The sequence below is a fragment of the Eleutherodactylus coqui genome, chromosome 3 (assembly GCF_035609145.1).
Source record: "Eleutherodactylus coqui strain aEleCoq1 chromosome 3, aEleCoq1.hap1, whole genome shotgun sequence".
Taxonomy (NCBI): domain Eukaryota; kingdom Metazoa; phylum Chordata; class Amphibia; order Anura; family Eleutherodactylidae; genus Eleutherodactylus; species Eleutherodactylus coqui.
In genome coordinates, this window is record NC_089839.1 from 125,798,991 (window position 1) to 125,823,363 (window position 24,373).

Here is a 24,373-nt window from a genome sequence, read left to right on the forward strand (position 1 = left end):
GACTACCTCCTTCTCGTATACCAATATATTACACAGATGATGTCTTTCTCCTCCTATACTAATATATTAAAACAGTATATGTATGTATGTGTATATATATATATATATATACACATACACACACACGCACACATATATTTAAAATATTTTCATGTCTAAAAATAAAATACACAGGCAACGCCGGGTAATCAGCTAGTTGTAAAAAAAAAAAAAAAAAAAAAAAAGGGGTTAAAAGTTTAAATCACCCCCTTTTGCCATATCTATAATAAAAAATCAAAATCATAAAACAAAAATACATATTTGGTATTGCCGCGTTTGTAAAAGTCCAATCTATCAAAGTAGCGCATTAATTACCCCGCACGGTGAACGTCGTCCGAAAAAGAAAAAAAAATAAAGAAAGCCAGAAATGCACTTTTTCAGTCACCCTGTCTCCCAGAAAAAGTGCAATAAAAAGCGATCAAAAAGTCGTGTGTATTCCGAAATGGTACCAACGTAAACTACAGGATGTCTTGCAAAAAATGAGCTTTCGCACAACTACGTCAACGGAAAAATAAAAAAGTTATTGCATGCAGAAGATGGCAGCAAAAAATATTTTTTTTAAATGTAAATGTCTTTGAAAAAAAATAAAAGTACAGCAAAAAAAAGAACTATACAAGTTTGGTATTGTAGTAATCGTACTGACGCATAATATAAAGTTATCATGTCATTTTTGTTGCAGTTTGTGCGCCGTAGAAACAAGACGCACCGAAAGATGGAGGAATGTAATTTTTTTTCCATTTCCCTTCACTTAGAGGTTTTTCAGTACATTATATGGTACATTAAATAGCACCATTGAAAGATACAACTCGTCTCGCAAAAAACAAGCCCTTATACAGTGACGTCGATGGATAAATAAACCATAGGGGGGGAGAAAAAAACGAAAATGGGGAGGAAAAAAAGGCCTCGTCATTAAGGGGTGAAGGTCCGATCTATTAAAATAATACAATTTTATCCCACACAGTAAACACTGTAAGAAAATACGCACCGCTGGAATTGTTCTTCCTTTGATCACCCCATCTGTAAGAAAAAATGTAATAAAAAGCAATCAAAAAGACTCCAGAATGGTACCAATGGAAATCACAGGTCATCCCGCATAGAACAAGCTATTGCACAGCCACAGGCAAAAAAAAAAGTTATGGTAGTCAGAAGATGGCGACAGAGAATTATTTGTTTTAGACATTTTATTTAAACTTTTACAACAAAAAAAACTATATAAATTTGTCATAATCTTATTGACTCACAGACATTATTGTTAGGTCTGCTACTCATGTCTGCCGCCCTCCTGTGGTTTCGGGTAGACGCGAGCATCGCTTTGCTCCTCCTGTGTGTATGGACTGAAAGAGTTAACTATCTGTCTTTCAGCCCAGCTGTGGTGTTAATAGGCTATACTTTCCTATTTAAGCTGGGTTGAGGCGCTTCCTCCTTGCCTGAGAATTGTTGTTGTGTTAGTCTCTGACACCCCGCTTTCCTAGGTTGCCTGTTCCTCTCTTTGTCTGTTTGATCCTGTACCTGTATTCCATTTATTGGTTGCAACCCTGTCTCTGCACCATATCCTGTTTGTGTGTTTGGGTCTGTCATCCTGCATAGCCTCTCCACTCCTAGCGATATTCCGCCACCCGGGAGCAGGGGAGAGAACTGTCAGTTCTCCGCAGTGAGCCCATCTGATAGATGGCATGCTGTGATTTGAGTCCTGCGAGCAGACAATCGCAATGATTCTCTGCGCGTGAACAGGGGGCTGCGCTTTCCATAGCAAGCATATAGAAAGTGTGCACTGCCTTACCTGCGGCCGGATCATCGCCGCAGATAACGCAGTGCACAATCGCCCGTGGACAGGAGCCCTTAGGCATCCTGTATCTATTTGTGTGTGTACTTTAGTTTACTGTCTGAACTTGTCCCTGTCCTTGCTTGTGTCTTTATGCACGTCTGTCTGCTGGCTATTGCAGTCCTTGTACCCTGTCCTGTTCCCAGTACTTCTTCTCTATGTCCCGTTAGGGATAGTCAGGCCCGAGAGGAAGACAGTTGGGTCGTTCTTATCAGGATACCTATCCTACTTATAGGCAGGGGTTCCCTCATCTTTCTTACTAAGAACTAGACTTCCTATGTGACCACCAAGGGTCAGCTGCCAGCCACACCGGAGTAGCCAAAAAGCCAAACCAGCTGGTTGGTCCAGTGGGTCCACACTTGTTATCTGTAACAGTTATCAAGCCTCAGTATGTACGCTGTAAAAACAAGACGCACAAAAACGGTGCACTTGTGTTTTTCCCATTTCACTCAACTGAGAAATTAAAAGTTTTTTAGTATATTATACGGTGCGTTAAATAGTATAATTGAAAAATACAACTTGTTCCACCAAAAGAAAGCCTTCAGACAGCTGCATGCATGGGAAAAGTAAAGTTATGATTTAAAAAAAAAATTAGGAGGAGAAACTAAAAAATGAAAAAATTGTAAAAGGGCCATTTCCTCAAGGGGTTAATACAGTTTTTAAATATGAAAAGTAAAAAAAATCATTTTTTTCATGTAAAAAAACCCCAAACATTATTGGCATCTCTGCATCCATAAAAGTATGGATTACATGTTGCAGCATTTATCCCATGGATAAGAAAACATATACATTGCCACAATTACATTTTGTGGAGTGACCACAAAAAAAAATTGATATTCACGCCCTCACAGAGAGCTACATTAAAGGGGTTGTCCCGCGCCGAAACGGTTTTTTTTTTTTTTTCCAACACCCCCCCCCATGGGAACGAGGACGCTAGCAACGGAGCAGGTAAGTAAAAAACTTTTTATAACTTCTGTATGGCTCATAATTAATGCACAATGTACATTACAAAGTGCATTATTATGGCCATACAGAAGTGTATAGACCCACTTGCTGCCGCGGGACAACCCCTTTAACAACAAAATAAAAAATTATGGCTCTTAGAATATAGTGACAGAAATTTTCTTTACATGGAAAGTTTTTTAAACAAATTAAAACCTAAGTCTGCCTTCACGCGGTCGAGAAAATCATGCAAGATTTGTGCGTTGCAAGACACACAAATGTGAACCCCATTCTTTTGAATTGGGCCATACACAGGAGTGTGTCCTGTACCCCCACCCCCTCACACACATCGTAGCGCAGCACGTCCGTCCTTTGGGCATGCTCTCGCAATGCTTATTGTTCTCAATGGGGTCGGTGGCAGCATCATAGCATGAGCTAGATGCAAGCAAGTACAATACAATAGTAGAAACTCCACAATCCTGTGCTGTCGGCCGTGGCGGAGGATCGCTGCTTCCTCAAAGTGATACAAGGTGGTTTTGTTATGAAAACACCTTGCATCCACTGCAAAATCACATGTTGATGAGCGCGATATCGGGCCATGATTCACAGCCCGATATTGCACTCGCCTGTGTGAAGTTAGCCTGAATTGTATGTTTAGCATCACCACATTTGTACTGACCTGCAGAATAGGGTTAATGTCATTTTTACCACACTGTGAACACTGTTAAGAAAGCAAACCTTTTTTTAAAGTTTTTCGATTATAAAATCTGCCCGTGGCCCCCGTGCGGGAGATCCGCACCAAGTAAAAGCATGCGGATGTGATTTCCACCCCGGCATGCTCCATGTTCCTGTGGGTCCCGCAGCGGCGGTTTCCATTGAAGTCAATGGAAGTCGTCCCCGCCGCGACACAACCAGAGCTGAAAGCAGGGGATTCAAAAACAAAAAAGTTAGCACTGTGCATTCGCCGGGCTCGAAGATTTGTCCGGCTCTGAGGAGATCAGCGCTGGACCCGGAGAGGTAAGAAACATTCATTTCCCCTCCATGGCCACAGGCACGCAAGGATGCAGGATTCAGCAGTGGTATCCGTGCGCGCAAGTGGACATGAGGCCTAAATAGTATTATTAAAAAAAGCAAATCAACGAGCCCTCATATGGCTATGTTGACAGAAAAATAGGAAAACATTATGGTTCTTGAAAAGCTATGATGAAAAACTAATAAAGTTTAAAAATTGCTGGTCATTAAAGGGTTAAAGTGGAAACTGAGATCTTGCTTGCGCTGCTGCATATCCTTGTGGGCTGTCGCTGTGCGAAGTCTTCTGTGTGAATCAGCCTGCTTGGCAGCAGAGCTGTCCATTTACTTTCTACCGCAAAAGACCAGCTATGTCTGCCGTCAGTTGTATCCTATCCTGCTCAGGACCTTTCACACGGGACAGATTTACGCCGCAGAACGCAGGGAGATTCTTGGCTATGGAAACCCATTCCAAACCCAACAGGCATAACTGCCGTTATTGATGCAGAATTGCAGTCAGGTTTCTGTTAAGCTATTTTCAATTCCGAATCAAAATCTGCAAGTAACCTACTGATTTTGGTGCAGAGTTTACCGCAGTGCATCCTGTCCCGTCCCGTGTGAAAGTTCCCCGAGCGTGTGTTCTTACCGTACTGATTTGATGCAGAATCCGCAGCAGATAAAAATGCACCAAGTGCTGTGATGGTTGTTGTAAATTTCAATGCAGAAATACTGTTTTATCCATGGCTAGCATGTGGCGCAATAATGGCCAATGACCAATGGTCTGCCCCAAAAAATCGCTGCATGGATTACAATAGGACATTCAATCTGCAGAATCCACGTATGTCAGACAGCAAGTGTATCCATGTTGCCTGATGCCACTTATGGATGAGTTTCTGAATTTGGCCATAGTCGTACCTCTAAAGGCTGCATTCCCGCACGGCAAAGACTACTTGTGGCTGAAGCTCTGCCTGGCTGCGGTCGCATGATCGCAAGATCACATGGCCATTTGCTGCTGCAGGATTGTTTGCTATTTGGGAATGCTGCTTTGGGCTGTTCACATCAGATTGTAGCCATACATCAAGCGTATATGTTTTAAAAGAGTATTCTAAGGGTGACTACCCACTAGCGTTTTTTTTCACTGCGAAATTCGCAGCTTTTTTTTTTCTGCAGGGGTCTATGGGACTTGTAATGTTAAAATCGCGATTTTGCACGATCGCAATTTTAGCTTTACAAGTTCCATAGCCCATAGACCCCTGCAGAAAAAAAACCCGCTGCGAATTTCGCAGTAAAAAAACCGCTAGTGGGTAGTCACCCCAAGACTATTAATTTGTTTTTGCTATTAAAGGCTGACCACATGTTTACAGGACTGTATTGAGAAGAAAGACTTAAGTGACAAACATGTATTTTGTAACATAAAAACAGATACATATGTATGAAAACGTGTAGCTATACGTTTACCTGTACTTAAAAAAAAAAAAAAAAACTGCATGTAGGCTTTAAATTGTACATGTTTCTATATTGGTTTCATATACATCTACAAAAAAATCTGTCACCACAAAACAGAACCATAAACTAAATTGTTGTTCGGGGAGGTGACAGGGAGTCGGAAGATGTATGTTTTATAGTCGCCCCCTCCTCCATTTCCAGGGTGTCTTGCAGTGAAATCTGCGTTCAGTCTAAAAATCTAACTCTTCAGACTGCTGTACAAGTGCACCACCATAGACTTCTATGGGAGAAGGGTGCCCGCAGCAATCTCAAGAGAGTCAGCTGTTCAGACCACCAAAATTAGTGCACCTTCATAGACTAACACGGGAGAGAGCGCAAGCAAGGATCTTGAGTCAGATGTTCAGACCGCTGTACGAGTGCACTGCCATAGACTACTATGGGAGAGAGCGCTCACAGCGATCTAAAGAGTCAGATGTTCAGACCGCACTCGGAATAAAGGCAGCGGATGAGTACTAGAAATACACCCCCTCTCCGAACCACACTATAACTGAGTTTACGGTTCTGTTTGAAGTAAGAGGTTTCCTTTAGGCCTCTTTCACACGGGTGACAGCGATATTGCATCTGTTTTCTGTGCAATACTGCTGCCTTTTTGTGTCCCGCGGCTTTGTAGCATTCTTTTGCTGGGATTTTCGGGGGGCTTATTTCTACCTTGAAAATAAGCCCTGGCTACGTTAAAAACAAAACCGTACATCACCTAAGAGTCACTGTCCGCTCCGCCACACGTCTATTTCTGAAGCTCTGGCAGACTTGCCTGTAGTCTCCTGTCAGCGCTTCCTGGTCAGGGTTTCAAAAAAAAAACCCACCCCCATGAAGCGCTGGCTCTGATTGGCTGAGCTGCCACGCTCGAGAACGAATCACTGCAAAGCTCGATGGACCAATCAGATCCATCGCATTGAATGGCTGTGATTGATTCATCGACTACAGAAGACTACAGACTAGTGTGCCGGAGGTTCAGAAGGAGACGTGGCGGACCAGACAGCACCTCTTAGTTGTTTTTTTTTATTCAGCTAGGCCTTATTTTAAGTCCTCAAACAGTAGGACTTCCTACTGTATAAGTTGCATCGCACCGCACGAGAACTGCTTTTTCATGCAATGCAACACAAATGAAGTTGCTATAGGGAAACATGAGCTACAAAACATCGCAAATCGTGCCTGTATAGAACATACCACGATTTTGCATTCTCGCAATGTAGCAGCCTACAAATCATCGCTTATGGGAAAGAACCCATTGGAAAGCATGGGCTTCACATACATGCGATTTGTAGCACTGGCGCATCACAAGAAAAACACGCGATTTTGTATCCTGTGGGAAAGCGGCCTTAAAGGGGTTGTCCCGCGCCGAAACGGGTTTTTTTTTTAATTCAATAGGCCCCCCTTTCGGCGCGAGACAAACCCGATGCAAGGGTAAAAAAATAAAAAAACGTCCGGTACTTACCCGAATCCCGGCGCTGCTGCGACTTCTTACTTACCTTGCTAAGATGGCCACCGGGATCTTCACCCACGGTGGACCGCAGGTCTTCTCCCATGGTGCACCGTGGGCTCTGTGCGTTCCATTGCCGATTCCAGCCTCCTGATTGGCTGGAATCGGCACACGTGACGGGGCGGAGCTACGAGGAGCCGCTCTCCGGCACGAGCGGCCCCATTCAGAAGAAAGAAGACCGGACTGCGCAAGCGCGTCTAATCGGGCGATTAGACGCTGAAATTAGACGGCACCATGGAGACGAGGACGCCAGCAACGGAACAGGTAAGTGAATAACTTCTGTATGGCTCATAATTAATGCACGATGTACATTACAAAGTGCATTAATATGGCCATACAGAAGTATATAACCCCACTTGCTTTCGCGGGACAACCCCTTTAATGTTAAACATACACTAAAGACGTGATGAGATATCCCGTAGGGTTGTATTCACATGATGTGGTTTGGTTGCAGTAAATTTGGCATTGGCAGACTTGCATGCGGTCTTCCCAAAGCTCTTTTCATAACGGTTGCTGTAAAAACCCCAACCACATCAGAAGTGGCGTCAAAGACCAGTTCAGTTTTGCTGGGATGGTTTTTGGTGCAGTTGTTTCCCACCCTAATACAGTTAAGGCTATGTCCGCACAGACTTCTTACACAGGGGTTTTATTTACTATTCAATTACAACAGTTTTCTGGTGCGAATTACACCAGAAAACTTACATGCGTTGTGCCTCATTTACTAGGTGTTTTTAGACACTTTCGGACAGGTTTTTCCAACTTGTCTGGAAAAGCGGTGTGGCCTAAATTGAGCCAGGTTGCTCCAATATTATGTTACACTTGTGGTATGAATGTAGACTAGACAGTCTTAAAATGTGACACGTCCGAGTGAAGCAGCAAAAGTTCATGCATTTCAATGCCTGCATATTACCGCACAGAAGCCTATTGCGGGTCTGCCAAGATAGGAGAATGGGGCTGCATGTGTGTAAAAAAAATATGAAAAATAAATGTAATAATATAGACTTTGAATAGTTCCTGTTGGCTGTAGTGGGAGCAGAATGGGACGGATGAAGAGGGGATTTATTTGATGTTTTAACAGTCCATATAAAGTTATTAAAAAGGGGAAGACTTTGTAAAGGTGGTCTTTACTCTTTGGGGAGGGGTTGATTTATAGAGCTTATTTTAATGTGTACCTAAAGAGGTCTGAGTGACTGTTGATTAATGTATATTTATAGGAACTGTAGCTCTGTTTTTCTGGTAGAGAGCTCCAAATTCACTGCTTTCCTTCCTGCAACCATACTTGTAGCCCCTCCAGGACATGGGCATTTAAATTTTTTTCCCATCTGTGTTTATTCCTCCCCGCTTTCAGAAAATCATTCATTTTCCCCATTGACATAGATGTTTGTTTTTTTTGCCAGGCGAGTTGTATTTTTCAATGTCTTAGTAATGTACCATATACTATATTGAGCTACTTTTAAAAGATTTCTAAGTGGGGCTGTATGGGGGGGGGGGGGGGGGGGGGAGAATCACAATTGCATGAGGGGAGGGGTCCTGTTTTTACAGTGTACACAGTGCAGTAAAAATTTATGTAGTCTTTTAGTTGTACTATTTTAAAAAAATATTTTCTAAATTGCTGTCACCGTCTTCTGATTGTTTTTTTTTCTTACTGCTTTCCAAGAGCCATAACCTTCTTATTTTTTCCAGTAGTGTATCTGTATGAGGGCTCATTTTTTTGTGGAATGAGTTCTATTTTGTAATGGCACTATTTTGGTTTAAAAATATCATATTGATTTGCTCTTTATAGCCTTTCGGGGGTGGGGAAAATATTGCAGCATAAATAACATAAGGACTTCAATCAGTACGATTACAACAATAAAAAATCTATTTAGGCTTTTATTTACTTTTGCACAATAAAAACATTTTTAACCCCTTCCATACATCAACCATATATGTATGGCAGATGCCGTGTAGCAGGGTAGGGAGTGAGCTCTGGTGCTGGGCCGATTTTAAATGTATAATATACTGCAATACAAAAGTTATAGGATGGGGGGAGGGCTTTGTCTCTCTATCGCCCCCCTTGCAACACACCGATGGGTTGACATGGCAGCCTTGGGCCTAGTGAAGTCTCTCAAGGCTGCTATGGGTTTATGCCTATTAAGCCCTTACTGTGGCTTAATATGCCAACGTAAAAAGTACAATATACTGCAGTAGGGCAAAGGGATTAGGTGAATTTATTAGATTAATTTGCCACTTTAATGCAGCACGATTCAGTTTCCTCTGAATCGTGAAATCGACATTAGCTCCTGTGAACAGCGTGATATCAGGCCGGGGGACACAGGATACACAACCTGCAGAGGAGGCTGGCTGAGAAGGGGCAGAGTTTAACACAAAGTTGTGTCTAGAATGGAGCTCCTCCTAGGAGGTCCTCCCTTTAGCAACTCCTCTCTATACTCTTTTTACTGTTGCATAAGAGTTTTTTTCATCTTGAAGTTCTGCTTTAAACCCTGCTTTTGGATATAGCACAGCCAGTACAATCAGAGTATGCTCTGGGGTGTGTGCTTCAGGAAGGTGAACAGATTAAAAACATGCTCAAGAGATGCTACTGGCAATGATGAACAGCCAGAGTATGTTCTGCACTCTGAGCATGCTCAGACCGTTATAATGAATATGCCCCTCAGGGCGTGGAAAACATGGACTGTTATAGTGGGCAATGACTGCTGTCGGCTCTATCCCTTTCACTCCTGCCTGGCTCTCCACAGTCCTGGTTTCTATGTTTTTCACGATCTGAGAATGCTTGGAATGCAATAATGAATATGTTTTTTGACACGACCTTAAAAAGGGCCGTCCAGGGTTTGAAAAAGATGTTTGCTTCTAAACACAGTGCCACTGTCGTCCATAGAGTTGTGGGTGGTATTGCAACTCAGTTCCATTGAAGTGATTGGGAGCTGAGCCTTAAAGGGGTTGTCCCGAGGCAGCAAGTGGGTCTATACACTTCTGTATGGCCATATTAATGCACTTTGTAATATACATTGTGCATTAATTATGAGCCATACAGAAGTTATAAAAAGTTTTTTACTTACCTGCTCCGTTGCTAGCGTCCTCGTCTCCATGGTGCCGACTAATTTTTGGCCTCCGATGGCCAAATTAGCCGCGCTTGCGCAGTCCGGGTCTTCAGCAGTCTTCTATGGAGCCGCTCGTGCCAGAGAGCGGCTCCGTGTAGCTCCGCCCCGTCACGTGCCGATTCCAGCCAATCAGGAGGCTGGAATCGGCAGTGGACCGCACAGAAGAGCTGCGGTCCACGAAGACAGAGGATCCCGGCGGCCATCTTCAGCGGTAAGTATTGAAGTCACCGGAGCGCGGGGATTAAGGTAAGCGCTCCGGTAAACTTTCTTTACTTCCCTGCATCGGGGTTGTCTCGCGCCGAACGGGGGGGGGGTTGAAAAAAAAAAAAAACCCGTTTCGGCGCGGGACAACCCCTTTAATACCAGACACAATCACCGACAAGGCTATTAAAGGGGTTTTCCGGTCAAAAATACTATTGATGACCTTTCATCAGGATAGGTCATGAATAGTTGATCGACCGGGCTCTGCTAGTGCAGAAATAACAGAGGTTTGAGCCTCTGCGACGACCTCCCATATAGTGGCCAGCGCTGATAACTGCAGGCATGCCTGTCATTGAAATCATTGAATGACTGTGATTGGTTAATCGAGCGCCAGCTTTGGTTGGCTGACACGGCACTCGATTAACCAATCGGAGCATTAACTTGCTTGAGGCGGGGTATTCAAGCCCTGCTACCAGGAAGAAATGCTCTGTCGGCGTTCAGGAGAACACGGCAGCCTGCAGCAACGGAGACCAGCGCGAGGGACCCGAACCCCGGCTGCTAGGTGAGTATTATAAGACCCCCCGCCCCCCTTCCCCCAGCCCAGAAAATAAGACATTGTGCTTCTTTTGGGGCTTAAATTAATATAAGACAGTGTCTTATTTTCGGGGGAAACACAGCTGGTGTGCAGGAGCGACTCCCGCAGCAATGACCTATTTTCTATTATGACCCATTTACACGTAGCGATTATCACTTAAAATTTGTTCAAACGCTGATAGGAACCTTAGCGGTGATGTCAGCGCTCATTCAGTTGTTTAAACGACTGCCTGTGTAAAAGGGCCATTACTCAAAGTGACTAAAACTGCTGGGTCCAAAAAGTGCAGAAGAGAGATGAGGGCAGAAAACTAAGCTGTCAGTCTAGCCTCACTGACAGATCTCCTAATGAAATTTCAGCTGCAGTGTCAGTGTACAGTAATGCAGAAGACAAACAGTGCAATTATATTTTTTTCACTTGTTCTTACCTTTTCTAAAATAGTTTTTAAGTCTCATAAGAGCTCTTTCACATAATTTTCGGAACTACCGTTGCTGAATTCCATTAACAACCGTATGATGCAGCACTATTTCATCCTGTAAAACGCCAGAAGCTCATGAGAAGCCAAATGGACCCCATTATAGTCAATGTGGTGGATTAAGCTATTCGGTGCTGTTTTCCCACTTGCTAACAGAGCAGGAAAACGGAACTCAGAAGCACCAATGCGGACAAGCCCTAAGGGCTTCCATATTATTCAATACTTGTTATAAACGGCAATGAATTGGATGGAATCCATCCACCATTGTTGTATAAAGACAAATGTTCTATACTAGTATAATCTTTTGATAGACATGTGTTTTGGGCTAGAACTCTTTTCTAACAGATTGCGCATTATGTGTATCCATAAAATTGTGATTAAGTGATTTTTCAAACAAAATGACTTCCACCCTTAGGGAACAGGGTGAGAGGTGTTTTGAAAGAAGAAACAAAGGGTTAATAATCAGGTGTTGTTTTTAATTAGTTTCACTATTTAAATAGGCTAGCAATGTTATTTGTAAGAGGTGATCAAGGCTCATGAGGAGCTGAAACTAGTCCTCTGGACCTGTGATTTTTATATACACAGATTACAATAAAAGGAGTTTCTATTCACTGCACTTCAAGTTCCCACCTGTTTGATTCTGCTTTATGTATAAATACCACCGGATCGAGTGGTTAATGAAGTATGTGAGTATACTCCTACATGTGAAATATATGCTGCAAGCTGAAGTGGATAAGACGAGGTGAGACTTTTTTTACTGCCATCCAGTGTACATCTTGTGCCATCCGTCATACTGCTGTATGAGATGTGAGCGTGTTGTGCATTTGGAAGCTCAGATCCTGGATCTAAATGAGCAGCTTGCAATACAGAGATCTATTGGCACTATGGAAAGGAATTTGCTCACTGAGCAGGAACTTTCTGGGGTAGATGTGGGGGTGGATGGCAGTATGGGGGAGTGGGATCATCAGACAGCTAGCTGGGTGACAGGAGGAGGGGGAGAGGGAGGCTAGTCCTGAACTGGCACACCCCAACAAGTTTGCAAAGTTGGCAGATGAGGGGGATGCCATTACACGATTAGCACTGCTGCAGCACAACGTGCCCTCTGACCGCCAGAAGGATGTCTACTCCAGTAAGAACGGGAATAGGAGTGCAGGGCACGCTAGACAGGTCCTGGTAGTGGTGGACTCAATTACTAGGGGAACAGACTGGGCAATCTGCCACAAAGAGCGGGATCGTCGAACAGTATGCTGTCTTCCTTAAACTTGAGTTTAATACATCGCGAAAGGGGGGGTGACAGATTACTGGGAGGAGTTGGTGAGTATCCAGCGGTCATGGTGCACATTATGGCCTCATGACCACGGGGAAAATGAAGACAGCGCGGATTTCTGCTGCAGATGCACTTTAATTGTCTTTTTTTTTTTTCATGCGGGAGATCAATTGAGATATGAGCTCTATGAGCTCCCGCACGGGTGATCCGCACTAAAGCCTCATGTCCACGGCCTTTAAATCCACAGCAGTTCTGTGGCACACGGATCCGCGCGCCCATAGGGATGCATTAGACACCCGCAGGTAGTTAAGTACCTGCGGATGTCATTTTTCCCGTCAGGCACGGATCCGCGTGCGGGAAAAAAAATGGACATGCTCCATTTTAGTGCGGGTCTCCCGCGGGGACGGCTCCCGCAGGCTTCTATTGAAGCCTATGGAAGCCGTCCGGATCCGCGAGAGACCCGTACCAGAATTAAACTTACCTGCTCCGGGCGATGCGGTTCTTCCCTTCTTCGCAGTCGGATCTTCTTTCTTCGGCCCGGCGGATGTGCCCGGCGCATGCGCGCGGCATGCTGCCGGTGGGCCGAGCACATCCGCCGGGCCGAAGAAAGAAGATCTGGCCGCGAAGAAGGGGAGACACGCATCGCCCATAGCAGGGGAGTTTATTCTTATTTTTAGGCATCGTGGGGCAGGAGGGACCCGCTCCGGATTGTACATATAGAATCCGCGGCGGGCCTGATTTTCCCCGTGGACATGAGGCCTAAATGGAGCATGTCACGTTTTTTTCACATGCATGAAATCCGCAGATCACTTAAAATACCATCCGCAGCTATTTATATAGCTGCGGGTGGTCAATGATACCCAATGGCCAATTCTACATGCGGATCACGCGTGCGGGTGATCCGCTGCAGATTTGATAATAGAATTTCCTCGTGGACATGAGGCCTATTGGGGAATTTAACTATCCGTATATAAACTGGGAAACTGAAATCTGCTGATGTCATAAAGGTAACAACTACCTGACAATTACCCAACTTGTACAGGACCTGTCTACATGGCGGACATTTTGGACTTAATATTAACCAACAGAACTGGCAGAATAACGAGTGCAGCTTGGAGGGTAACTGGCAAATAGTGCCCATAATATCATAGGAAGGGACCTCCAGGGTCATGTGGTCCAACCCCCTGCTCAATGCTGGATTCACTAAATCATTCCAAACAAGATAATCTAATACATTTCGACTTGTCGTTCAAAAGAGAGTTTTATAGGAGAGCTATGAAAATACTAAACTTACTAAAATACTAAAGGAAGGCCAAGTTCGATCAGCTTAGAGACGCCCTTAACCTTATTGATTGGGATAATGTCCTCAAAAATAAGAGTAAAAACAATAAATGGAAATCTTTAAAAACATCCTAATTACTTACTGTGAGCGGTTCATACCTTACTGACTTAGTAATGGGAGAAAACCAATATAGCTTAATGAAGATGTAAAAGGGGCAATAAACAGCAAAAATAAAGCGTTTAAACTACTTAAATAAGAAGGCAGCGAAGAAGCCTATAAGGAAAAAAATAAATTATGTAAAAAACAGCAAAGATGGAGACTTATTGCCAAAGACAGTAAGGTCTAGCTCAAACAGGTGAATTTGTATTGCAGATTCCGCGATTGCTGTCTGTGCTGACTATCTACGGAAAGAGGCAAGCATTGAAAGGCATGCATTTTCGCTTTTTTGTTCACACTCGCAGATATGAATTGGATATTCCGGGAGCGGAAGAAAAATCGCAGGATGCTCTATTATGTTGCTAAATCTGGAAGGACAGCCTCCATTGATTTCAATGCAGGCCGTCCGACCCTAGCTATTACTATAGTCATTGTCTATGGGCTATACAGGTACTCGCGTCATCGGGAAGCGATGATGGGGAAAACAAAAATAAACAAAAAAGAGCCTGTACTGCCATGACAGTCTGTGAGCCTCTACAGTGATCCGCTGTACAGTAAATGGAGGTATGCAGCGTAACCGGTGATCACCAGCAGGGATTTTTTCTTTGTTTATCCCCGTGGCGTAAAACCACGGGTGTATCCTGCCTCATCCGTGGGCAGGAGTCCTATAGAATTTAATAGTGACAGGGTCTGTTGGTTTAGAAAAGAAATGTCTGAGAGATACATATATCAGGGGTCAGTACAGAGATCTGTTCCATCATCTCTTATACCCAAGACTGTAACAAGGCGGCTCTCTAATAACTATGTATGGATATATCAGGGGTCAGTACAGAGATATCTCCCATCATCTATTTATATCTAGGACTGTAACTAGGCGGCGCTCTAAGACTGGGTTCACACGGGAGGGATTTGCCGCGGAAATTCCATGCAGAATTTCTGTGTGGCAAATCTGCCCGCGGCTCCTAATCCCAGGATTAGCCAGCCAAGATTTTGTAAAAATCTCATGCACACGGGGTGGCTAATCCGTCGCAGCAAAGCCAGGCCAGAACCGGCGATGTGGTGCAGAATTGACAGCCGCTGCATGTCAATTTTTTATTTTCCCCCCTTCTTTACGGGGAGAGAAAGCCGCAACAGAATGCCAGCAGTCAAACCGCTCCAAAACCTGCGGCAAAATGCGTGAGCTTTGAAGCTGCCGTGCAACAACGGAAATTTTGCGCCTTTTTGGTGCGGCCAAACCACGGGATTTCCGGCCCGTGGGAACCCAACCTAATAACTATGTATAGATATATCAGGGGACAATATAGAGATCTCTCCCATCAACTATTATACCCAGGACTGTAACAAGGGGGCACTCTCTATGTCTAGAGGAAAGAAGGTTTCTACACAACATAGAATGGGGTTCTTTACTGTAGCCTCCCTCACACAGATGTTTTTGTAAAGCGTTTAGCGCTGCTTTTTCAGCGCAGCGCTAAACGCTGTACAAGGCTCCCATTTATTTCACTGGGGCTGCTCACACAAGGCTAAAATTGCAGAGGCTTCAACGCTGTGCTTTGACAGCGTTGCATGTCCTGTTTTTGGCCGTTTTCAGCCCTGCGTTGCCCATTGAAATTAATAAGCAGCGTTTTCAGCGCTGCCGAAAACGCGGCATAACTTGGTACCGCGCTTTTGGCAGCGCTAAATGCCCTAGCTACACTGCCAAAGTTAAAAAAAAAAAAAAAAAAATCAAGACTCCCCTTCAGGTGATGTCACTGTCCCCGGCGGCGCTCCCAGGACTTGCCGGTCTGCAGGGGAACTTTTTCTCTGGTGACGGGGATTTGAAATCCCCGCCTCCAACAAGAGATTGCTCAGATTGGTTGAGCGCCGCTGATTAACAGCCCATTCAGCCAATCACAGCCAGCACTGGATGTGTCCAATCACAGCCATTCATTCATTGAATGGCTGTGATTGGACGAATCCATTAGTGGCTCTGATTGGCTCAGCCAGCTCTCACTCAGTTGCTCTGAGCCAATCGGGGCAATTGGCTAGCTTCACAAGGTCCCGACACTGGCGCCGGGGACAGCGACTTCACCAGCTAGGTGAGGATTGATCTTTTTCTTTTTTTTAATTTTTTTAAGCAGCCTCCGCAGCATTGAAAAACGCCACGTTTCTGCAAACGCCTGGTGAGGAAGGCCTAAGAGATTATGGAATTCTGCCAGAGGGCACAGTGATGGCGAACTCGATAAGTATAAGAGCGGCCTGGACGCCTTTCTAGAGTGTTACAATATTACACGTTTTATTATCGATTACTGTAGTAGGGTCGGTGATCTGTGGATTATTCCAATTGCCAAATTGGAGTTAGGAAGGAATCATTTCCCTAAAATGGGAAAATTGGTTTCTAGCTCATTGGTTTTTTTTTTGCCTTCCTCCGATTAACACTGGGGAGATAATAGGCTGAACTGAATGGACATGTTTTTTTTTTTCAGCCTTACATACTATATTGTTATGAGACTTTCCCGTTGGCGGAAGAAGTATGAATGCTACTATAGATAACACGCATGATCTCTATTTTCGTATTATATACCACATTTTCTCTGACTTTGTTATGCTTTTGGGGTGTTGCGAATACGTTTTAAATGACCCTCGTACGTTGGAGGTCGCCAAGGCGTTGAAGCTGTTTAATTTAAGAAAGGCTATCAATATCACAGGGTGGTTTGAGTGCAGTGAAAACCACACCAACAACAGCATCAGCAATACTTTCTTGCTATTTTAACAGCTTTGCTTGCAGTAATGCAATACAGATCTTTAGCAGGATGTTCACACGGAGCCGATTGTAGCTGAAACTATTCTAAGTCACAGCAACAAATCTGCATGCAATTATTGATGTGCATTTGCTGCAGATTTCACCCTTTGCATTGCAAGAAGGGTAAAATCTGCACTGAAATCTGCAGCATAAATTGACCTGCTGCACATTTTGCGCACATTTTGCTGCTTCTGTAAATGCTGCAGAAATTTCACATGGAAAATCGGCCTTAAATCCGCCCCAACAATGTGACGGACACAGCAGTACAGCGCTAGCCACCTGGTCACAATGTCCGTCACATTGTTGGGGCGGATTTAAGGCTGTGTGTAAGAAGTCACACGGGTGGATGTATCACGCACGTAAATTATGCAGTAGACAGCAAATACATATGTATTGGCTGCGTATGTTAAATCCTCATAGCCTAAATTGGTGGGTATTATGCACCAAAATAGGACATGCGTTATTTTCACGCACTTTATACGCGTTTGAAAAAAAAAACAGAGGTGTGAGTGGTCAAAAAGTAATCAATGGGACTTTTAGCACCACGCATTAGTCAGGCAACACAAGCCTGTGTGAGTGAGCCCTTAGGCTAATGGCGTATGCACCAGTGTAATCATCCCATGGCCATCCAGTATGTGGAGCCACAGGAAGTAGACAATAGATGATGCTAGCAGAGCTCTTAAAATCATGAAAAATGGATATATAAAGTATATTGGAGAATTAAATAACTTTTCTTGATACGATTGAAAAGTTATTTGCCAAGACTGGCAGTGTACCTTAAAATATACCTTTTTGACTCTATTTTGAAGACCGCATTTTATAATGTTCTATTTATCATAGTAAACTACCAGCAGCAAAACCTAAAGTGGTCCATGTGAATGCACCCATGTGTGAGAAACACAGCCCTCATTAAAGGGGCTGACTATCTTTCATATAAAGAGTACAGGACTGTAGGATGTGTATATAACCACTTACTGCTGCATACTGTCTGCTATTTCTGCGTCAGTGGTTTTAAACCTTGTCCTATCACCAATTAGGTCTCCTTGTAGAACCCCACAGTTCCATCCTACAAGTGGCCACCAATGCAGTTGTTGACACCTGCCCCAACCCCATGCACCTGTGCCTCACATGTTCCGCCCCGTGCAGCTGCGCCAGATTCTTGCCTGGATGCAAGTCCGAACAAGCATGGAACACAGGAGGCGATGTCTCGGTGTGGGACTCAGTATTACACCTGGTGCACGGGGACACAGAAGGCATAGATTTGTAGTAGCGCTTCAGCCTTAGTCAGAGGGTTACTGTGGTTATTAGTCGTACATTATGACATTTAAATGCTGCCATGTTACAGCGGTAACATGGCAGCATTTACAGGCAATAATGAAAGCGTAATACCCATAGTTACCCTCTGGCTAAGGCTGCAGCGCTACTACAAATCTATGCACATTGTGCTGCTAGGACCTTGCAGCCTTCACCCTATCGGGAGCCAGGGGTTTTAAGGGGGTGTTTCCCCTGTCAAACCCTTAGCTTCCGGTGGCATCAAGATACACTAATACTACATATATGTACCATCTAGGAAGTATGCAAATGGAAAGCTGGAGCAATACCTCTACTCCAGCTTTAGCTTATATTCCCAGTCATTGTTACAATGCTTGTTAAACGGTCTGACATTGACTTGCAGGAATGCTGCCTTCCAATAGGTGGCACTACAGGAGCATCGTTCCATCTTCTCATTTACATCAAGTTGGCCATACACATGAGATAGCTGCTAACTGGGCTCAGATGTGCAGGAATATGTTCCTTAGGACTCATTCACACAGGCGTGTTTTCACAGCGTATTACGCACGTGTGTAATATGCGGTGAGTAGAATCAATGAAAGTAAAAAGATTTTCATTTATTCATTCACATTTGCCTATAGTCATTGTGTATGTTACGTACATAAGAAAAATCACTGCATGCTCTATTTTATCATGTAAGAGCCCTATTTTCTACAGGTGCGTACAATACACAGTGCATACGCAAGTAGTAGCGTAACATTTGCGTTTTTCACGCATATTCTTAGGAAACATGCTAATGAATTTAAACAAACCCAGGAAAAACATCATTATAGGCTGTTTTCCCTGCTTGCATTTGTTTGTGCGTGTAACATACATAGTACGTAGGCAGCTATACGTGCACAAGAAAAGGAAGCGCAGGGAAAATTGAACAATAAGTATTTCAAACGCTGCAATGTTTCCGCAGTGTTTTACGCATACACCAGTGTGAACTAGCCCTCAGGTGGGAGAGACAAGCGTGCTTCCGCCAGACACCTCTAGCATTATCCCCAAGGACAAGAGCAGTTCAGATGGAAGGAATATCATTCGCCAACAATTCATTCACTTATCATTCATTTCATGCAGGCATGCATATCATCCTTGACTCGTTCACTAATCTTTCGGTTTAAATACTGATCGCTCAGTCAGAGAACTGAACGATTTAGTGAGCAGATAATGTATCTGCTGGTATAAAAAGGTCACGTGAGCGAACACTGATGGTATAAATAAATTGTTCCGTCTAAAAGCGCCCTTATTGAAGCACAAGATGACTGTTCCTGAACGCTCCAGGAGATAGTCTGAAGGCCGTTACATAATGTAAAGTGTGCCAGCTTAGATGTCCCAGATATACAAGTGGTGACCGCATGGAGAGTTTTCATCTTGTTATGCTCCTTTGGTAACGTGAGTAAACACACGCAGGTGTTTGTGCCAGTTTTTCATGTATTTTTGAGACCAAAGACCCCCTGTCCACAGAAGCTTCAGACGGCGTGATTTGCCGGCGGTTTACCACCGGCGAAATAACTGCCGTGGACAGGGGGCCTAAAGAAGAAGGACTTACATTTCCCATTCCTGCTGGATCCACTGTACTCCTGCTCAAAACCAGCCACCAAAACCTGTGAAACCATTTGATATTGGATTATGTGTTGTAGTACTATACCCCGATCAGCCATAATATTCAACCCACTGGCAGGAGACATGAATAACAATGGCACCAGGCAGGAGGGGGATATACAGCTGATTCTTGAAGTTGATATGTTGGGAGCAGGAAAGATGGGCAAGCATAAGAATCTGAGCAACTTTGACAAGGATTGTGATAGACAGCTGGTCAGAGAATCTCCAAACGAGTCCTGTGGAGGTGTTAGGAAGTACCTACCAAAAGGCCTCCAAGGAAGGACAACGGGTGACAGGGTCATGGGCGTCCTAAGTGGAATAAAGGCTAGTCCGTCTCGTCTAATCCCATTGAAAGTCTACTACAGAGCAAATTGCTGTAAACTGTAATGCTAGACACCTTCAGAAGTCTTTTGGAATCCATGCCTCAAGCGGGCAAAGCTATTTTGGCAGACTTATACAATATTAGATAGGTGGATTTAATGTTAAAGGGGTTGTCCCGCGAAAGCAAGTGGGGTTATATACTTCTATATGGCCATATTAATGCACTTTGTAATGTACATTGTGCATTAAATATGAGCCATACAGAAGTTATTCACTTACCTGTTCCGTTGCTAGCGTCCCCGTCTCCATGGTGCCGTCTAATTTCAGCGTCTAATCGCCCGATTAGACGCGCTTGCGCAGTCCTGTCTTCTCCCTTCCGAATGGGGCCGCTCGTGCCGGAGAGCTGCTCCTTGTAGCTCCGCCCCGTCACGTGTGCCGATTCCAGCCAATCAGGAGGCTGGAATCGGCAATGGAGCGCACAGAGCCCACGGTGCACCATGGGAGAAGACCCGCGGTGCATCGTGGGTGAAGATCCCGGCGGCCATCTTACTAAGGTAAGTAAGAAGTCGCGGGAGTGCGGGGATTCGGGTAAGTACTGGACGTTTTTTTTTTTTTTACCCCTGCATCGGGTTTGTCCCGCGCCGAACGGGGGGGCTATTGAAAAAAAAAAAAAAACCCGTTTCGGCGCGGGACAACCCCTTTAAGGCTGATGGGTGGCACTGGAAAAACAAATGACAATGTCCACTCAGTCTCTAGGTAGTCATTAAATAGCTGTTGGTTGAATAGTTGCATCCCTAGGCTTTCCCATAAAACTGCACGCTTGAGTATCCTTCCCCCATATCTGGACAGCAGAGCGTTGGCGCTTCACCATACTCAGCAAATTGTTGGTGTTTACAAAAATACAATTGATAAATCATTTACTGATGCTCATAATTGATATTTTCTTTACAGTTATACTCGCTAAATGATTACAAGCCACCGATTTCCAAGGCTAAAATGACCCAGATAACTAAGGCAGCGATTAAAGCCATAAAGGTAAGATAGAGTATTTCCTGCTACTCCGTATTCTGTGCTTGTTGAAATCAAACAAAGTGCTGTACATTTATCTACTAGTAATTATTAGGACATTATAGTAGCAGTGTTTCTGTTGGCACATAAGGGAGATGGAATAAATCCTCCACAGTGCCACCTATTGAAAGGCAGCATTCCTTCAAGCCAAAGTCAGACTTTTTATACAAGCCTTGTTACAATGACCGGGAATTAAATTTATTCCATCTCCCTTATTTGCATATTACCCAGAGGAGCGTGTATGGCCATTTGAGTCTCCTCACTTCGTTTATAGAATAGTTGCTCCCCATAAGGAGAAAAGATAGCGTTTCTGACCTTCTGTTGGCACATCACACTCACAGTAGATTGATTACCACAAAAAACACACACAGCTTGGCTCCTCCCACAGCAGTGACCTCACCACAGGTCCTTCAGCTTACTGGATCTCTGTGGTGGTGGTAGGTCAATGTGTTCTATCAGGATGCATATATCTATATGACTCCCTAAATCCATACCATTCGCAACCTGATTGGTTGTTTGGATTTACTCATTCCCGGTGATTAGTTATTTGGGTTGGCTGATTCACGGTAATTGGTTATTTGAGTTGGCTGATTCACGGTGATTGGTTATTTGGTTTGGCTGGTTCACGGTGATTGGTTGTTTAGGTTGGCTCGTGTAGAAGTGGGGAGTAAGAGGCTAATATGCTGTCAGGACTGCTGAGTTGTGTAGGAAATTATAATACCAGTGTTTCTGGTGGCGCAGTGCGCCACACAGCTCTGCTACATCGTACATGCACAGACACAGCTCTACTACACCCCACACATCACACACACAACTTGGCTCCTCCCACAGCAGTAACATCACCACAGCTCCTTCAGCCCACTGGATCTCTGTGGTGGTGGTAGGCTGATTACAGTGTGTTGTTTTTGTCATCCCCTTCCAAGATCCCTAACTGTGGTGTTCTGTCGGTCAGACTTTGTGTTTTATATATGATGTAGGACCTTTGATGGTGTCACCAGGGGGCAGAGCAATGACAGCAGGGCGGAGCATGAGAGACACTAACACACATACATTAAGACAAGTGGTTATTAGTCGTTTGATACACAGAAAAAACTCTTTTATTACATGACAGTTTTTGTGCTGTCCCCACCTTTCCATCTTCCGGACAGAAAACTGCATAGAGACAGAAACCAGGGTGGGGCTGGAAGTGAATCATAGGGTTTAAAGGAATCATAGAATGGTAGACTTGGAAGGGACCTCTAGGGTCATCTTTTCCAATCCCTGCTCAGTGCAGGATTCACTAAATCATCCCAGACAGATATTTGTCCAGCCTTTGTTTGAAGACTTCTATTGGAGGAGAACTCACCACCTCTCATGGCAACCTGTTCCACTCATTTATCAGATTGTTTCTTCTAATATCTAATCTGTGTCTCCTCCCTTCCAGTTTCATCCCATTGCTTCTGGTCTTTCCTTGTGCAAATGAGAATACGGCTGATCCCGCTGCACTGTGACAGCCTTTCATTTATTTGTAGATGGCTATTAAGTCTCCTCTCAGCCTTCTTTTTTGCAAGCTAAACATTCCTAGATCCTTTTACCGTTCCTCATAGGACATGATTTGCAGACCGCTCACCATCTTGGTAACTCTTCTCTGAACTTGCTCCAGTTCGTCTAAGTCTTTTTTTTTTACAGTGGGATGCCCAGGTATGGGCACAGTATTCCAGATGAGGTCTGACTAAGGAAGAGTAGAGGGGGATAATGACCTCATGTGATCTATACTCTATGCTTTTCTTAATACATTTGTGTTCATCTTTTTGGCTGCTGCATCACATTGTTTACTCATGTTCAGTCTATGATCTATTAGTATACCCAAGTCTTTTTCACATGTGCTGCTGCTTAGCTCAATTTCTCCCATTCTGTATGTGCTTTTTTTCATTTTTGTTGCCCATATGTAGGACTTTGCATTTCTCCTTGTTAAATACCATTCTGTTAGTCGCTGCCCACTGTTGAAGCTTTTCTAGATCTTTTTGAATACCCTCTCTCTTTTCCCTAGTGTTAGCTATCCCTCCTAACTTTGTGGTGTTGGCAAATTTGATCAGTTTTCCATTAGTTCCCTCCTCCAGATCATTTATAAAAATGTTGAACAACACTGGGCCTAGGATAGAGCCTTGTGGTACCCCACTTGATACATTCTTCTACTTGGATGTGCAGCCATTTATGACCAGTCTTTGAGTATGATCACTCAGCCAGTTGTGATTCCACCTAACAGTTGCCTTGTCAATCCCATATTTGGTCATTTTTTCAATAAGTATAGTATGATATACTTTGTCAAATGCTTTACTAAAGTCAAGATATACTATATCCACTGCATTCCCTGATCAACCCAGTTGGCTACTCTGTCATAGAAAGAAATTAGATTAGTCTGGCATGACTTGTTTGTTACAAACCCATGCTGGCTCTGATTAATTACTCCATTTTTATCCAAGTACTTACTTACATGCTGTTTAATAATTTGTTCAAAGATCTTTCCCAATATAGAAGTCAGGCTCACAGGTCTGTAGTTTACTGGATCCACCATCTTCCCTATTTTGAAGATAGGTACAACATTTGCCCTTTTCCAATCTTCTGGGACTTCTTCTGTTCTCCAGGAATTTTCAAAGGTAATGGCGAGTGGTTCAGCAATTACCTCTGCTGCTTTCTTTAGTGTCCTGGGATGTAATTCATCTGGACCTTGAGACTTGAATTCACTTAAGTTAGGTATGTGTTTCCTCACCATCTCTCTGCTTATAGATAGCCTGCATTCTTTTATTCCCCCAATACCACAGGGAAGATCAGTTGATGTTACATCTGCTTTCTGAGTGAAAACAGATACAAAATAGGAACTTAAAAGTTTGTCCTTCTCAACATCATTCTTAACCAATTCACCATTTTCATGTTGTAGGCTTCCAATAGCATCTTTGACTTTTCTTTTGCTTTTGACATACCCCCAAAATCCTTTTTTTATTGCTTTTGGCCTCTGTTGCAAGCCTCAATTCATTATTAGCTTTAGCTTTTCTGACACTTGCCCTACAATTTCTGCAGACCTCATTATATTCTTCTTTAGATATTCCCCTCATTCCATTTGATAAACATACTTTTTCTTCCTTTTTAACATGTGTGCAAGTTCTGTGTTCATCCATCCCGGTCTCTTTAAATGCTTCCCATTCTTCCTTCTTTTAGAGAATGTTGACGATTGTGCTTTGAGAATCTCGATTCACAGTATTTCACAACCTTCTTGGACATTTCTGTCCTTAAGAACAGCCATCCATGGGATTCTTCCTACCCTCTTTCTGAGTTCATTAAAATCTGCCTTTCTGAAATCCAGCCTTGAGGTCTGAGTTTTCTCAGGTCTTCCTCTCCTTTTTATCCACAATTATAGGATAACATGATCACTGCCTCC

General features: G+C 43.7%; 1 protein-coding gene across 4 annotated transcripts in view; it reads left to right on the forward strand.

The window, feature by feature from the left end:
* Positions 1-24,373, forward strand: part of SCAF8 (SR-related CTD associated factor 8) — a 585,772-nt gene that overhangs the window by 26,444 nt on the left and 534,955 nt on the right. For all 4 annotated transcript variants that reach the window (XM_066596059.1, XM_066596058.1, XM_066596057.1 and 1 more), the window contains one exon: positions 20,842-20,925. In XM_066596059.1, coding sequence (XP_066452156.1) covers positions 20,842-20,925 — 84 coding nt within the window. The remainder of the gene's footprint in view (positions 1-20,841; positions 20,926-24,373) is intronic.